Source organism: Triticum dicoccoides, chromosome 6A (genome assembly GCF_002162155.2).
Source record: "Triticum dicoccoides isolate Atlit2015 ecotype Zavitan chromosome 6A, WEW_v2.0, whole genome shotgun sequence".
Classification (NCBI taxonomy): domain Eukaryota; kingdom Viridiplantae; phylum Streptophyta; class Magnoliopsida; order Poales; family Poaceae; genus Triticum; species Triticum dicoccoides.
Window position 1 is genome coordinate 14521712 of NC_041390.1, and position 15664 is coordinate 14537375.

Here is a 15664-nt window from a genome sequence, read left to right on the forward strand (position 1 = left end):
TACATACGACTAAACTTACAACATACATCATAAAAACTACATGAAGTCATCATCGTCATCCTCCATCGATGCAGAACTCTTGCCCTTCGAGGATGCAGAACTCTTACCCTTGGACGATGCAGAACTCTTGCCCTTCGAGGATGCAGTACTCTTGCCCTTGGACGATGCAAAACTCTTGCTCTTTGATGATGCAGAACCCGGAAGCGGCGGCATGAAGATATCATCTTCGTCCTCGCTCTCCTTAGTCCATAAAAATGGATGCTTTTTTGCAGTCCTTCTGAAAGTTTCACTCTCCGGCTCCACTACCTTCTTCCACCTTGCATGCAACCTAAGAAGTTCTATACGTACCTCCTCATAGGTCCTTTCAGGCCACCCAGACATACGTAATTCGTGAGCCAACTCATTCATTATGGTGTCACTACCGGTGAGTTTGTCCCATGGAACTATCCTATTGTCCATCCTGAAATCGGTAGCTAGCCACAGAAGAGTCCTGCTCATCTCAGGGTGAAAACTACGATCAAAGGGATAATGGGACATCTCAACTACACTACACTGGAATGCTTATCCTCCTTTGTCTGAAGGGGGTTTTATAGGTAGGGATGAGAAAATGGCGGGAAAGAACGACTGCGGTATGGCGGGAAACGATTGGCGGGAAACGGGTGGCGGGAAAGAGCTGGCGCGGACATATGGCGGGAAACGGGTGGCGGGAAAGAGTTAGCGCGAACATATGGCGGGAAAGAGTTGGCGCAAACATATGGCGGGAAAATATTATGGGCAAAGGGTTGCACGAAATACGTCATAGTTTATAAAAAAATCCAGGGAGCGTTCAAGAAAAAAATGGTGGCATGCACCAGTCGGCCCGCAGCAGGCCGATTAGTCCCTATCGGCCCGCAGCTGGCCAATTAGTCGCTATCGGCCCACAGCAGGCCAATTACGCTCTGTCGGCCCACTACTGGCCGACTGGACCTGAACTGGTGACCGACAGGCCAATCGGCCAGCAGCTAGCCGATAGGGTCTCAGTCGGCCTGCTGTGGGCCGACTAGGTCCACTCGGCCTGCTGCGGGCCGACGGTGTATTATTTTCGAAAATTATTTTTTGAGCGTAATATTTGTGCAAATTAATAAAAAAATGTATTGTTTAAAAAAATCACCCATGCTACTAATATACCTAAAACCCGCGATACTGCTAGGCTTTTCCCTAGTAGTGTTACTTGCCATGCCTACAAGTTATCTTGCATGTTATGTTTCTTAAATAGTATCCATTTGCTAAAAATATATGCAGCAACCACGCCGCACGAACACTACATTGTTTATATTCATGGATACAAAAGTTAGTTGAGTGGACTTGTTTACGTACAACATTTTGGAACTGGGACTTCATATAATCAGCACACAACATCTAACTCCAGCGAACAGTGGCGGCCGGCAGGAGAGCAATACCACTTCCAGCAGTCGAGCACCCCATTTACACTAGTCGCGCCACCACTGCGAATCGACTCATGACACATGCCAACACACTGCAGACCATATTTTGACTTGAACCGAATTAAAAATCCTTTAGATTAGGCAGTCCCAAAATATAATAATCTTTGATAAAAAAATTGTGTGAAAGCACAATCAACAAAAAAATGTGATTCTCGAACAAATCTGCTACTCCCTCCGATTCATATTACTTATCACAACTTTAGTACAAATAAAATGGATAGAATGGAGTACTACTATGATCAGTTTTGTTCAAAACAAAGCAGTGTCGATATATTCGTTTTGTTGAAATTTGAATTTGTACGGTCAAAACACGCTTTATATAACACCCCCGTCCCCCCACACACATCTTCCAAGCTTAGGTTTTCTTCACCTCTCGCCGGCGTTGTCGCCGGTCCGCCTCGTCTCTGGTGGCCTTAGAGCAACTCTAGAAGACCCCGCATCCCGCCCCGACCCGCAAAATAACCGTCAAAATGCGGGTCGGTCCAATCAGACCCCGCATCCCGCCTTGGCCCCGGAAAAATCAGCCCAATCAGACCCCGCATCCCGTCTTGGCCCATAAATTTTTTTGAGGGGCGCGGCAAAATCTCGGCCTCAACCTGCTTATTCGCGGGTTTCCCCCTCGCCGCTGCGGTGCCCTGCATATAAGCAGAAGTAGTTGGTGGGGGGTGGGACATTTCCGCCCGCACTTTCCCCACCAACCACCTCTCCTTCCCCCTCGCGCCGCCGCCGGCCCGCCGCCCAAGATTCCGGCAAAAGCAGCCAGCAGGAGCACGCCGAAAGGCCGCCACATGCACGAGGCCTCCCCTCCCTCCCCCTGCGACGGCGGGCCGCCGGATTTGCGGATCTGTGGCACTTCATCGCGGGCCGCCGGATTGGCTTTTCCGGCCGCCGGAGGCTGCGCCAAGCGATGGAGTGGTCGGGGAGCCTCTCCCGCAACCCCGGCAAGGGCGCATCGCCGCATGCAGGTACGGGTTTGTCCGTCCGCCGTCGTCGACGGTTTGCGGGCATGGATTCGTCCGGCCGTTCGCCGGGCTCGGCGCTCGGGCAACGTCTCTGTGGCTTGCCGATGCCGCTCATACAATGCGATGACTGCACGCGGACCGTGCTGCGGCTAACTTCGGGCACGCTGAAGCACCCCGGATGGGTGTTCTTCAAATGCGAAAACAATGGGGTACGTGCACTTGCGGTAGCTTATTTGATTGCTCATTCATTAGTACAATTGCGGTAGCTCATTTCGAACTTGCTCATTCTTTTGTGTAGGACGATGGATGCTCATTTTGGTTTTGGGAAGGCCAATACATTGATTTATTGATAGAAAGAAACTTAATAGATGTTGGTGCACTCCTTAGTACAATCGAAGGCAATGATGCGGCTGCATGTGCAACTAGAGGGAAAGCAACGTCTACTTCTTTCGAACCAAAGATGAAGAAAGAAGTATGCAAAATCAAGAATCCACATATCAACAATGAATGCGTTGAGAAGATACTAATCCAACTTGTGGGAGCAGTTATGAAAGTTGAAAATCTTCTGAAATGCATACGTGTGGTTCTTGTTTTTTTTGGTTTTACTATTCTAGCAAAGAATTAGTGATGTCTTTTGTATCCAATGTTGTTGAAAAATAAAAAAAACTGCATTATGCTAGATCAAATTAAGGTGCAAATTTAAGTTTTGCGGGCCGGAAGGAGCTGCGCCAGATCAGACGCCGCAAAGCCGCCCGTAAAAAAGTATATTCCGGGAATATCCTTTTTTACGGGTCAATTATGCGGAGTCTGCAACTGCAGCCGTCCGCGCCGGGCCGGGAGGATACGGGGTCTGCTAGAGTTGCTCTTAGGGCCATGGAGGTGTGGTGGTTCCCGGCCTTTGCTGCTGGGAGGGCTTCGTTTTTAGATGTTATTTTTGTGTTTTTATTAGAGTTTGTGTTCTGCTTAGGAAGACGAGACGGTGGCGGCTGAAGATGGAATAAGGTTCTCCCTGCCTAGCCCACGTTCTGGTGGTGCGTTTAGCACCGTCGATGGGCGTGTGGATATGTGTCTTCAGCGTGGTGGATTTGTTCGGATCTGTTTGTCGTTCGTCTACGTTCGTGTGTCTTTAGGTTGGATTCTTCGGATCTATGCTACTCTTCATCAGCGACGGTTGTTGTTCTGGTGCGATGGCGACAATTTCCCGACTGTTTACTATAACAAGGACCTGGCTCCGACGAGGAAGGGGCGATAACAGCTGCGTGTCTTCAGTTCGCTTCGGTTCTCGTAGTTGTTGCTAGGTGGTTTATGAATCTGGATGTAATTTCTATTATTTTTTAATGTTTGTTGTATTGCCATGATCGAAAAAGAATAAATTGGAAGTTTTTTAAAAAAGACGCATTATATTTTGCAAAATATCATGTTTTCTATTTAATTTGAATATACAAATATTTGACCGTGAGTGAATTTAAAAGAAAACGAATTGCTGACATGATAAACCTCCGAAAGCTTCCCCCCTTCCTGCCCGCGCCCGCCCGCAGCCGACCGCGAGTCTCCCCGGTCGCCGGCGCCCTCGTCTCCGGCGAGCCCCTCCCACAGAATGCCATCTCCGTCCCTCCTCCTCCCGCTCCACCTGCCGCCACTCCGCCCGCGCCTCGCCGCCTCCTCCCCCTCCCCCCGCTACCCGCCCCCCTTTCTCAGAACCCTACCACCGCTGGCCCCCACTCCTCGCCTCGCCCTTCCCGCCGCGGCGGCTCGCTCCGGCGGGGGAGGTGACCGCGAGGGAAACCGGGGCCCGGCGGGGGACCGCGGGCGCGTCATCCCCATTGCGCGGTGCTACGAGGCGGGCCTCGCGCGGCTCGAGGTCTCCGGCGCCGCGCGGCGGGAGCAGGCGGTCGCGGCCGCGGCGGCGGCCGACGGTGGGGCGGCGGCGGAGGCGCACCTCGGCGCCGGCTCCGAGGCCATGGTCATGGAGGCCTTCCTCCCCGGAGCCGGTGGCGCCGCGTCCACTCGAGTGGTGAGCGCCTTACTTTGCAGTGCTTCAGTGCCTGTCATTCGATTAGGATAGGCTGCCGTCATGCCGCACCAACCATAGGAAACATTCTTCGAATACACCAGCATTCTAGTCGCACTTCCATTATCAGAAATATGCAGCCAATACAAGGTGAAACCCATTGAAAAGCTAGATTCAACTGTGGATTCCCAATGGCAGTGCAGGTGGACAAGGCATTTATGCTGCAGTCGAGACATGTGTGGTTTAAGAACGGATCGTTGTTTACCCCGTTTAATTGTAGTTTATCCATGAAGGAGCTTATTAGTCTGTTTGTATATGTGAAATACGGCAAGGACTGTTGCTTTTGGTCTGATTGTCTCCCTTCATTTTGTTCTTGAGGAAGTTTTGCTGTATTTGTAGATTTTGCAAGCCAAGGAAGTCAAAGAGAAGGCCGCTGAGATAAAGAAGGACTTTGGTGATGATATTTTCTCTGAAAATGAACCTGATTCCGAGAGTATCTTGGCTATGGCCCTCAAGCAAGTTGTGATGCAGAAGCTTTCAAACTATCGGCTAGAAATCTTCTCCCCAGGTTCAGGGAGGAACATCCAGGACTGGAGCAAACAACGGAAGGTGTACATTGGGGCTTGATACTGATTTTTTGTTTGTTTGTTTAGCTCTTACTAATTTGTGGTTGCATGCCAGGTTCCTGTGGATTTTAGCATCAGTTCATCGGATGAAAAACTTCTATCCGCTCTTGCTGAAGCAATTTTCTCATGTGTCATTGAGGATACCGAAAAGAGTTACCTCGGTGGCACAGGCGGGTTTTTTCAAACGCAGAAGCTGAACTGCTCATCTGATTCCACTGTTTGTATACACAGAATTTCCGAGGCAGAAGTTGCAAATAACGCTAGGAGATGCTTGGAGAGTTTTAATCTTACCAAGTCCTCTCATGAAGTGGGCAGATCAAAGAATGCATGGTGGCCAGCCCCAAAATATGGAAGGTTGGCGGAGATCGGGGGTCCTGATTTTATCCTTTGGGCCCATGAGTTCGTTCCTTCTTATAAACTGCAAATTAATGCCAATGCATTCGAGAATACGAAGCTTGAGGGCTGTCATGAGTTAGCAAATAATAGGTGGGAAGTTCCCATATCCCACTTCCAACTGGTATATGGTTAATCTTTCACTATCCTTGTTGTAAACATACCGTTGTTTTGATCAGTATTATTTATTTAATTTTCTGCAACTGTAGGTGGAACTAGGGAATGTTGTTGACATGTATTTTGAAGATCAATCTACGATTCCTGGAAAAACTTTCCGTTCTCACTGGAATGCAGAACCATCCAAGATTAGAAGGAACAATGTATGCTGCTACTTTATTTCAGTCGAAGTTTGCCTGTAAAAATATTTATTATTTTCTCTTTTCGAACATTGCTTCTTTGGGTGCAGGGTTATTTGAACAACCTTTTTTCTTTCTTGGCTGGTTGTTCTGTTATTTTTATTGTCGGCGTCGTTGCTCAGTTATGCTGGCCTCAATCTCTTAAAGGCAAAAGGTTGTTTATGGGCAGTTCACCCACCTCATCATCACAGAGCTATTGTTCTGATGTTCATTCTCTGGATAATAGTGAGGTATACTCATTCCTTGTGACGTTCATGCTTGTTCTGTGGAGAAATTTGTTTTTTAGCCTGAATTCCTTTGTGACCGCTTCTGTTTTCTGGGGTTTATGCGTGATATGCTGTTGGCCCTTTCACAGGATATTGATTCATCATGATTTCCCCATAGTATTTCAGATTTAATTTTTATTTTCTTTCTAACCGATTCTAACTTTGATACTTGGTGTTACTCTAAATAGGAGACGTTCATTTGTTGCAACTTGCATATAGTAACTGTTAACTGCTCACTATAAAACCATGGAGTCTCTGGAAGATGCTAAAGATGATTTATGGAAAAGTCATTTCTTAAGCCGCTTTTGCTTCATGACGAGTGTTCTGTTTTCTTCTTGTTGCTAACATCATGTAGCATGTCGATTATATATTTCAACTACTACAGTACTCTTTTGGAATGTCCAGCAGACCTACCTACTGTGCATAATTAATGGCATATCTGATGACAAATAATCACCCTCCAAGAACTATTCAGCTCTCAAGAGTTTAGTGCTCTGTCTCTGTGGCTCTGGAACCACTGATAGTATCTTCTTCTTTTTTGCGAAAGCACTGATAGTATCAATTGTGGACACTGCATTTTCGTATATCAGGTGCTCTGCAATTTTTCCTCTTCTGATTTGTTTCCCCTGAGCAGGTACGAGGTTATTGCATATCTGTTGTTAAGAAAATAAAAGATTCATGTGGTTGCCCTGGGGATATAGTGGTTGATGAAAATATTGGTGCTTGGATTGGAGAACTGCCTGACTGCTTCAAGGCCATCAATCTTGGCGATAATGCTGCTTCTGATGATGCTCAGTATTCCTGTACTGTTATCAAAGAAAATAAGAACCCATTGGTATCAACTCCCACCGAGATGACTTCTCATCTGGAACAAAACGATAATACCCAGGAAAGTCTGCAGAACATTGCTAGCTTTCAGGTAAGTTTGCCTGATTTATTAAAGACATCTCTGTAGCAGATGAAGACATTTGTTATTTGTGATGGTGTATCTACAACTCGAGTCTGATATCGATATGCTTATACAGTCATGAATTAATAATGCTCCATTTCTTAATTTTATATCTGTTGTTTGCCATTCGATTTTTTGTCACGCGTGCTGAAGCAGAATGCATTTGTTTTGCCGCCTTAAATATTATGCCAATGCAATTTAATATTTTAGTTTTGGTATCCTTCAAATCCGTTTCACACTTATCTTACTCCAGCAGTGTATGCGTGGATTTTACATAATATTATGATTTAGAGTGAACCTTGTGTAATACCTTGTCTTTCATGTATCAAGTTGGTTATTTGGTCCTGACTCACATGAAAGAGTCTACACTTTCTTTTACTGTTTGCTCAGCTATTGTATGCTTATTGATACTTTGGCTGCAATTGGACTTAATCCTTTACTTCAGTTATATGACAAAAAAAAAACTGTAAACTACTCTCTTATACCTCTTGAATAAGCTGTGCGTGCAGTGTTTGCCTACTTTTATGTGTGATCTGGTTCATAAGGCACCTATATTTATTTTCCACACTGCTTCTTTTTAATATTCTTTTCCACATTGCTTTTATAATTATAATGTTAAAGCTCCCTCTATTAAAATAAATTGATACGTTATTCATTCTCTTTGGTCAAATGCTATAACTTGCACTGTGTCACTTGATTCATCTATTTAGGTGGTGATGTCAGAAGAAGGTAAATTGCTAGGTTTTCAGCCAACAAGCCGCCTAGCTGTGAACCATTGGGCCGAAAATCCACTAGCAGCACTGCTGTATGAGAGGCGGAAGCTTTCTCCAGGTATTAGGATTGTCCCAAGAACTTATTCTAACTATTTGTGATTATATTTACGCTATATATTTTGTGCTGTCTGATACTTTCAAATGGATATTGTCAGCTTTTCTGGAGCCTAGGCTTAAAATTTCCCGTCCTGCTAAGGTTGTCCCAATTGAGTTGTTGATGTCGGTAAATTCAGAATCTTTTTTTGCTTTGGCGAGGCCTGTTCAAGATCCATGCTAACGGAGGTACCTTAACCATTTCATTTATTCTCCTGTTTTTTTTTTGGTCCTGCAATTTATTTCCCACACATATAGTATAATGGCCAGTACTATATTTACCCAAAATGTCCTATTTGCTGGCCTCTTCTACATAATCATTAGGTAACGGCTTCAGCCACCATTGGGTGTCAAAAATAACTCTCCCTCATAAGGTTATGTAGGTCCTAGGTGTTCTGAGCATGATTCTACCGACCCATATGCAAATGTTAAGCTATCACTGAGAGGAAGGCAATTACTTACGGAGCTCTATTTCTGACTGCATGGTTTATTTCCTCCGCGGATCACGAGTACTAGACCGGTTTGTGCTACGGGTGTCCATATTGCTGGAGATTATCCATTAATTTGTGGTTGGGGGTGTGGGAGTGTGCGGAGGATGAAGAACAAATAGACATGGCCATATTTAGTTATGACTATGCAAGCACTTCCATTACCGAATGTAATATCTGTGCCATCTTAAGAAAAATCGTGCCATCTCGCAGTCACAATCATGGAACAAGGAATATAGTAGAAAATGGTATGACTGATCTGTTCTATTGAACTGCAATCGAATATGCACTAGAATAAAATATAAAATACTAGATACAATCTCTGTGGGCTGTAGGTTTGAATTCACAATCTTGATCTAGGCATAAATTTCTCCAATTGAATTCATAATCACGTAATCAGTGATGATTTGGTTCATTCTCTCTGTTTGGTGGACAGCATCCCAGTACATGTACTTGCTGGGATCTGTGCATGTTAATCGGCCTCTGCATGTTTGCCCAACTTCAATAACCCCTGTTCCACAGCAGCCTCTTGATGTCTCTGTCAACCCTGGCGTTCATAAGAAAACATTGCCATTACACTTTATTTTCCTGCTGTTCATTTAAAAGGGACCAAAATGTATCACAGCTTACCAAAGTTTTTGGGGTCTATTGTCGCCATGCTTATGATCGGATAAACATCAACAAAAGTAGCTCTGATATCTCGTTGGTTCCTCAGAAAGCGCACCACTTCGCCTAGCCTTCTGTTAAATGAAGTTGCCATGGAGTTCATGTTTTCATGGCATGTTTCTGCACCCGTGCCTAGCAAGGTTCTAACAAGTGGTAAACACCCAACTGGGGGCACTCCAACAAATACAAATCTCCTTCCTCCAAGTGCTCTCATTGCCTGAGTAAAATGATAAGGGTTAAGTCAGAGCACTGAGCTAACATACAAAAGATAGTACACTATCATTTGACAAGTGCTTACCTGGGTATAGTTAGCGACACGTGTTAAACAGATCGGTTGTTCCAGCACTTATGACGAATGTAGCCCTCCTGAGAAGTTGACCAGCTCTTCTTGGTCCCACTAATCTTTGGAGGTTTCTTCTGTAACGCCATAGGTCCTCGACTTGATTGGAAAATGATAGTGTATTCTACCATGGAGAGAGAAAATGAAAACACAGCTAGCTAGTTAGCACCAAATACCAGCTCTGAATAAACGGAATAGCTTGGATTAGTAACTAACTATACCTCATCTGTTTTGTTAGCCCATTTTAATAACTATTTTCGGTAGCATTTTACCATGTTTTCTTTAGATTCGCCTGACTTGATTCATATGATTTGCCTGACTTTGTGCTCTGATCGAAAAAAACGTTGCAGGTTATACTGCTGACATACCGATACCCTGGCGGTCGCATCATCGTATCCGGAGCCTGCTGATGCAAAACTCACACCCCTTCTGAGCTGCCTTGGCCTCAACCTTGGCTCGCGGAAACCTGGAAGGCTCCTCGCTACACCTAGTCTTTCCGCTGCACATCCCAAAAACTGCACCGTAAATACCATACTGACCAACAGTGAGCGTCACTCACCTTTCGACCAAAAACATCAATCCTGTAGCTGCACATGAGCTCCACCACCATTTGATTGGAAGAGAAGCCCAGTGGTACCTTGTGCATGCATAATTTACCAGCGAAATAGATGCAAGGGAAGAAGAGTGCGTCTGTACCGAGTATGTCAGTGATGAGCCTGCCGTTGCTGAACCGGCCGGTGGGCCTGCCGCCAAGGAAGCCCGCGCCGTACGGCAGGAAGTTGGCCCTCATCACCGTCTGCAGCCGGTTGTTGTTCCCGGGGTCCACCGTCGAGTCCCCGAACACCAGCATGGTCGTCCAGCCGGTGGTGCTGTAGTTGATCGGCCTCCCAGGAGCCGGCATTGGTGCCATCGGCAGCGGCACCGCGGCCCACCCCGGTTCCTGCGGTGGCACCACCGTCCGTGGCGGCGTCGGATCCTTCGGCGTCCGCCTATGGCGAGGCAGCTCCGGCGGCTCAGGTTCCGGCGGATCGTCCTGCCTCGGCGGCAGCCGCGCACGCCGTGGGCGAGTCGGCGGCGCTGCTGGTTCCGCCGCCGGCGGCGGCGGCGGCAGCGGCATGGAGCCCGGCAGCGAGGGTACTCCTGGCGCATCGGACTCCTCCGGCGGGGGCGGCGGCGGCAACAATGGAAGCCCAGGCCAGGATGGATTATCCTCCTGCTTGTCCGACGGCGGCGGTGGCGGCATGCTTCGCACAGGTGGATTGTCCTCCTGCTCGTCCGACGGCGGTGGCGGCATGCTTCGCAGAGGCGGATTGTCGTCCTGCTCGTCTGACGGCGGCGGCATGCTTCGTGTGGGCGGATCGTCGTCCTGCTCGTCCGGCGGCGGCAGGCTGCGGGCAGGTGGATCGTCGTCCTGCTCGTCCATCGCGGCCGCCGTCCTCCCCGGCGACGGCTGCCATGCGATGAGCAGGAGCAGTGCCACCGCAACCACCGCCGGCCTCCTCATGGGTCGTCGACCTGATGGTGCTATGTAGTGCTATACCTCTACCAAGTAGCAAGTGTGCCCGGCCATGGATGCCTGTAATATATATGCTCTGCCGCTCCAGCAGAGCAGAGCAGAGCAGAGCGTGTTTTCCAAGACGGCTTGGTGCTGTGTAGGTGAGGAGCAAACCTAGTTTACTCTCAGGCTGCTTTGTGTGACATGGTTACTCTGTGGTTTTCAAGACAGCTTGGTGCTGTTCAACTTGTGTGACTTTTAAACCGGTGAAATTTGCTCTGTGATAACACATTCTTGAGCCCATTGATTAACTTTATATGGACATTATAAACAACAGAGTCAAGACCGGTTACATTCCATTTATTTATTCAAGAAAATAATACACATGCGGAATTATAGTGTGCTCAAGAGGATTCTTGAACCCTCCACATGTTCACCTACTCTACCTGTATGTTCCAAAATCGTCTTTGTGGTCCTCTGTTCTATATTCCCTCCGTCCGGAAATACTTGTCATTGAAATGTATGTATCTAGATGTATTTTAGTTGTAGATACATCCATTTTCATCCATTTTGATGACAAGTATTTCCGGACGGAGGGAGTACATGCTAATGCTATGATAAAAACAAACAAATCACAAGAGTTAAGAATGAACATTAATTAAAACAAGAAACAGAATAGAGAGAGGAAGGCATGGGATAGCCGTGCTTGCGCTTGGGTCGCTCGTGTCTTTTCTTCTTGAGAGGAAGGTTGCTCATGTCATCGTGGTGACGTCATCGGCGCCGCCGAGCCTGTGTAAGCTGCGGCTGCATGAGCATGGGAGCACCAGTTATACCCAAATTCGATTGTGTTCCTCCACCATTCCAAATTGCGATGCCATACCGTATGTTTTGCCAAACAAAAAAGACATGGAGAATTTTAGTAGTTTTGACGTTCAAATTTATCTTTAACAAATCCTTTTTTCACCTTGCTAGAGGTTTCAAACGACCTTTCCATAATCTTTCGATGTGCTCGAAGATCCACGCTAATAGGTGTAGGAACGCTCATGCGCCTTTGCTAGTGCATACATTCTATTAAATCTCGGTTAACCAACTAAGTCACGTAGATCCACACCATCCCGAAAAAGAATATCAGTAAGGTTGAACCCAAATATAAATGACATAGGTACATACCTTCTCTTGTGTAATATACTCTTGTAAGGAGAAGCAATACGCTGATGACAAAATCAGCTTGGTACTTTGTGATTTCCAAGACAGCTTGGTGTGTTTATGTTGCGTGGCTTTAAACCAGTGGCGTTAATTAACTCGCTTCTCAGTTGCACTGAAACCTTGAGATAACATTCTTGAGCGCACTGCTCTCACTTTATGGACACTGTCTGTAACCTACAGATTGAACACCGGTTATGTTTTATTTATTTATTCAAGAGGAATAACATGCATGAAATTTTTTTTTGCTCAAGATGAACACACATGAAAAATTAATAAACAGGTCGTATTTGAGTGCCCGTGTTACCAAGAAGAAACAAAAAAAATGTGCAAAAAAGCTCTCATTTAGGTGAGCTTATTTATATTTACAAAAGAGCCCTCGAACTAGTTTTGCACAAAAGAAAGCTCACTTACCGTGGGAGCTAGGATGACAGATAACAATTTCTAAACCCTCCACTTGTTCACTTCGTCTATCCATATTATCCATAACTGTATTCATGATCCTCTGCTCTATATATATATGCTATGATAAAACAGCCATAACAAACAGAGTACACATACCAACCTGTGGTTGGATGGTTAGATGGACAGTGACGTGCTTGGGTTAACATGTCAATTTGTTGTCATCGTCTCACTGGAGTAGTGACCTAACATGCCAATTTGCGGTGTGCCCTGTCTGTGTTGGTTGTTCCTCGCGGATGGGTTTTCACTCGTTAGAGATATATAGTCTATATCGGTACATTCTAGTTTTAATTTTATCTTTCACGAATCCTATTTTCACCGAATGTACATCACCATTTACAATGGTTTGAGTCAATCATTTCGTGATCTCTCGATGTGCTCAAGTTACGCTCTCAGTTGATCTAGTACAGTAGTGTTCCCAGAATTACACAAGCGTGATGTAGCTAGGGTTCTAAAGGAGGAAGGAGTCGGGGAAAGGGGAAGAAGCCGCCGCCGCCGAGAGAGCCAACTCGATCCTTCCCGCCGTCCTCCAGTGACCCGCTCCGATAAGTAGACTAGGTCACCCACTTGTGGGCTGGGTAGCGCTCGCTGGGCCTTCTCACCCTCTTGTCTGGTTCCTGGGCCTTGTCCTTCGCGGGGCTCGTCGTAGCGGTATTAGGGTGGGCCGTAACATCCCCCCATCTTGAGAAACAGCTTGTCCCCAAGCTGGAGCGTCGGGGTAGTGTCGATGCAGCTCGTCGCGATCCTCCCAGGTTGCCAATGAGGCTGGCTGATCAATCCACCTCACCAGCACTTGCTGAACTGAGGTCGTGCCTCGTCGCCGTTGCTGGCTGGCCAGGATCTCCACAGGCTCCGGGCTTGGCGCGGCTGCCGTGGGCAGGTCATCGATGACCTTCTCTGTTGGTGGAAAGGCGCGCCGTAGTTGAGAGACGTGGAAGACGGGGTGTATGGAGCACTTGTCCGGAAGTTGGAGCTTGTATGCCACCGAACCCACTCGCTGAATAACCTGAAAAGGACCAAAGTATTTGAACGACAGCTTCTGGTTAGTTCTGGTGGCCAGGGAGCGTTGTAAGTAGGGCTGGATCTTGAGGAACACCCAGTCGCCCACTTCAAACACTCGGTCCGATCGCCGCTTGTCCGCAGATTCTTTCATTTGCTGCTGCGCACGAAGCAGATGTTGCCGCAGCAACGCCTCCACCTGGGCTCGATCCTGGAGCCAATCCTGAAGGTCCGGTGCAGCGCACGCCATCGGGTCCAGAAGACCAAAATGCCGAGGGCCGTGACCATATAGAGCCTCAAACGGAGAAGTTCCCAATGCTGAATGCGGCGAGGTGTTATACCAGAACTCTGCGAGGGCCAACCATGCAGACCACTTGGACGGGCATGCGTGCACAAAACAGCGTAAGCAGGTCTCCAGGCATTGGTTTACTCGCTCGGATTGTCCGTCCGTCTGTGGGTGTCGCGCCGTGCTCATGCGCAGTTCCGTGTGAGTCAACCTGAACAGCTCCTTCCACATGGTGCTGGTGAAAATGGGGTCTCGATCCGAGACGATAGCCTCTGGCAACCCGTGCAGCTTGTATATGTTGTTGACGAAGGCAAGGGCAACTTGAAACGCCGTGAAGGGGTGCGTCAATGGGATGAAATGTGCGTACCGTGAGAACTTGTCCACTACCACCATGATGCTATTGTATCGCGATGACTGCGGCAGTCCTTCGATGAAATCCATGGTGATAAGCTCCCAAGCTTGCTTTGGCACAGGCAGGGGTTCCAGCAGTCCTGGGTAACGGACTCGTTCCGGCTTCGCCTGCTTGCAAACCTGACATGCCTCCACCAGCAGCTTCACGTGTTGCTTCATGCCCGGCCAAGTGAACAGCCGGCGAACTCGACGGTAGGTGGCATTGAACCCTGAGTGACCGCCGATCGCGCCGGAGTGCAAGGCTGTCAAGACTTGTTTCTGCAGGGGCACGTTGTTTCCGAGCCACACACGCCCATTGTGTTTGATGATGCTGTCCTGCAGGAGGAATCCGTCATGGCCGTTGGGTTCTGTAGCCAGTCGTGCAAGCAGTTTTTGAGCTGCGGGGTCATTGTTGTACCCTTGCTGCACTGCTTCAAGCCAGATTGGCACTGCCACTGTAACGGTGGCCAGGTCCCCTTGCAGTGGCCCAGGTCGACGTGACAGAGCATCTGCCACCCGATTGTCTTCTCCCCGTTTGTACACAATTCTGTAGCGCAAACCCAGCAACTTTGCCATAATCTTCTGCTGCCATGGTGTTGCCAAGCGCTGATCTTCGAGATGTACCAGGCTGCGTTGGTCGGTATGGATCACAAATTCATCACTCTGCAGATAGATACGCCATTGCTCGACCGCCATAAGGATAGCTAAGCCTTCCTTTTCATAGGTGGACAAGGCACGGTTCTTGGGGCCCAATGCCTTGCTGAGAAATGCCACTGGGTGGTTGCCCTGACGCAACACTGCTCCAATGCCCCGGTCTGAGGCATCCGTTTCAAGCTCGAATGGCTTTGAGAAGTCTGGCAGGGCCAACACCGGAGCCGTGACGAGCGCAGTCTTGAGTTCTTGGAATGCTGCGGCTTCGAGCTCAGTCCATCGGAAGACAGAATTCTTCTTTAGCAGATCCATGAGTGGCCGGCTAATGATGCCAAAGTTTTTAACAAACTTGCGGTAGTAGCCTGCTAACCCAAGGAACCCACGCACCTCTTTGACATTCGTCGGGGTTGGCCATTTCTGAACTGCAGCCACATTTTTGCCGTCTGTCCTTACTCCTTCTTCGCTGATCTCGTGACCTAGATATGTGAGATTGGTTCTGGCAAATGAACACTTGCTTAATTTGATCTTCAGTTGATGTTCGTTAAGTAGCTGGAACACTTGCCGCATGAGCTGGATGTGTCGTTCCAAGGTGGCGCTATGGATCAGGATGTCGTCAATGAAAACCAAGACTCCTTTTCGGTTGACCGGTGCCAAAACAATGTTCATTCCTCCTTGAAAGGTCGCTGGACCGCCGGTTAGTCCATAGGAAAGAACCCGGAACTCGAAATGGCCGTGGTGCGTCTTGAAGGCGGTTTTGTGCTCGTCCTCGGG

General features: G+C 47.8%; 2 protein-coding genes across 2 annotated transcripts; one reads left to right on the top strand and one right to left on the bottom strand.

Moving 5' to 3' along the window:
* Positions 1–3958: 3958 nt before the first annotated feature.
* LOC119319390 lies at positions 3959–10198 on the top strand. The gene is made up of 9 exons (XM_037593874.1): positions 3959–4460; positions 4857–5066; positions 5139–5600; positions 5686–5796; positions 5883–6062; positions 6733–7017; positions 7758–7878; positions 7976–8102; positions 9758–10198. The coding sequence occupies exons 1-8, from the start codon at positions 4044–4046 to the stop codon at positions 8095–8097; spliced, it is 1908 nt and encodes a 635-aa protein (XP_037449771.1). The 5' UTR covers positions 3959–4043; the 3' UTR covers positions 8098–8102; positions 9758–10198.
* On the bottom strand, positions 9895–10911 carry LOC119315488 (anther-specific proline-rich protein APG-like). Its single transcript, XM_037590103.1, has 2 exons — positions 9967–10911; positions 9895–9906 (listed from the first exon to the last, which is right to left on the bottom strand). The coding sequence occupies exons 1-2, from the start codon at positions 10909–10911 to the stop codon at positions 9895–9897; spliced, it is 957 nt and encodes a 318-aa protein (XP_037446000.1).
* Positions 10912–15664: the final 4753 nt, after the last annotated feature.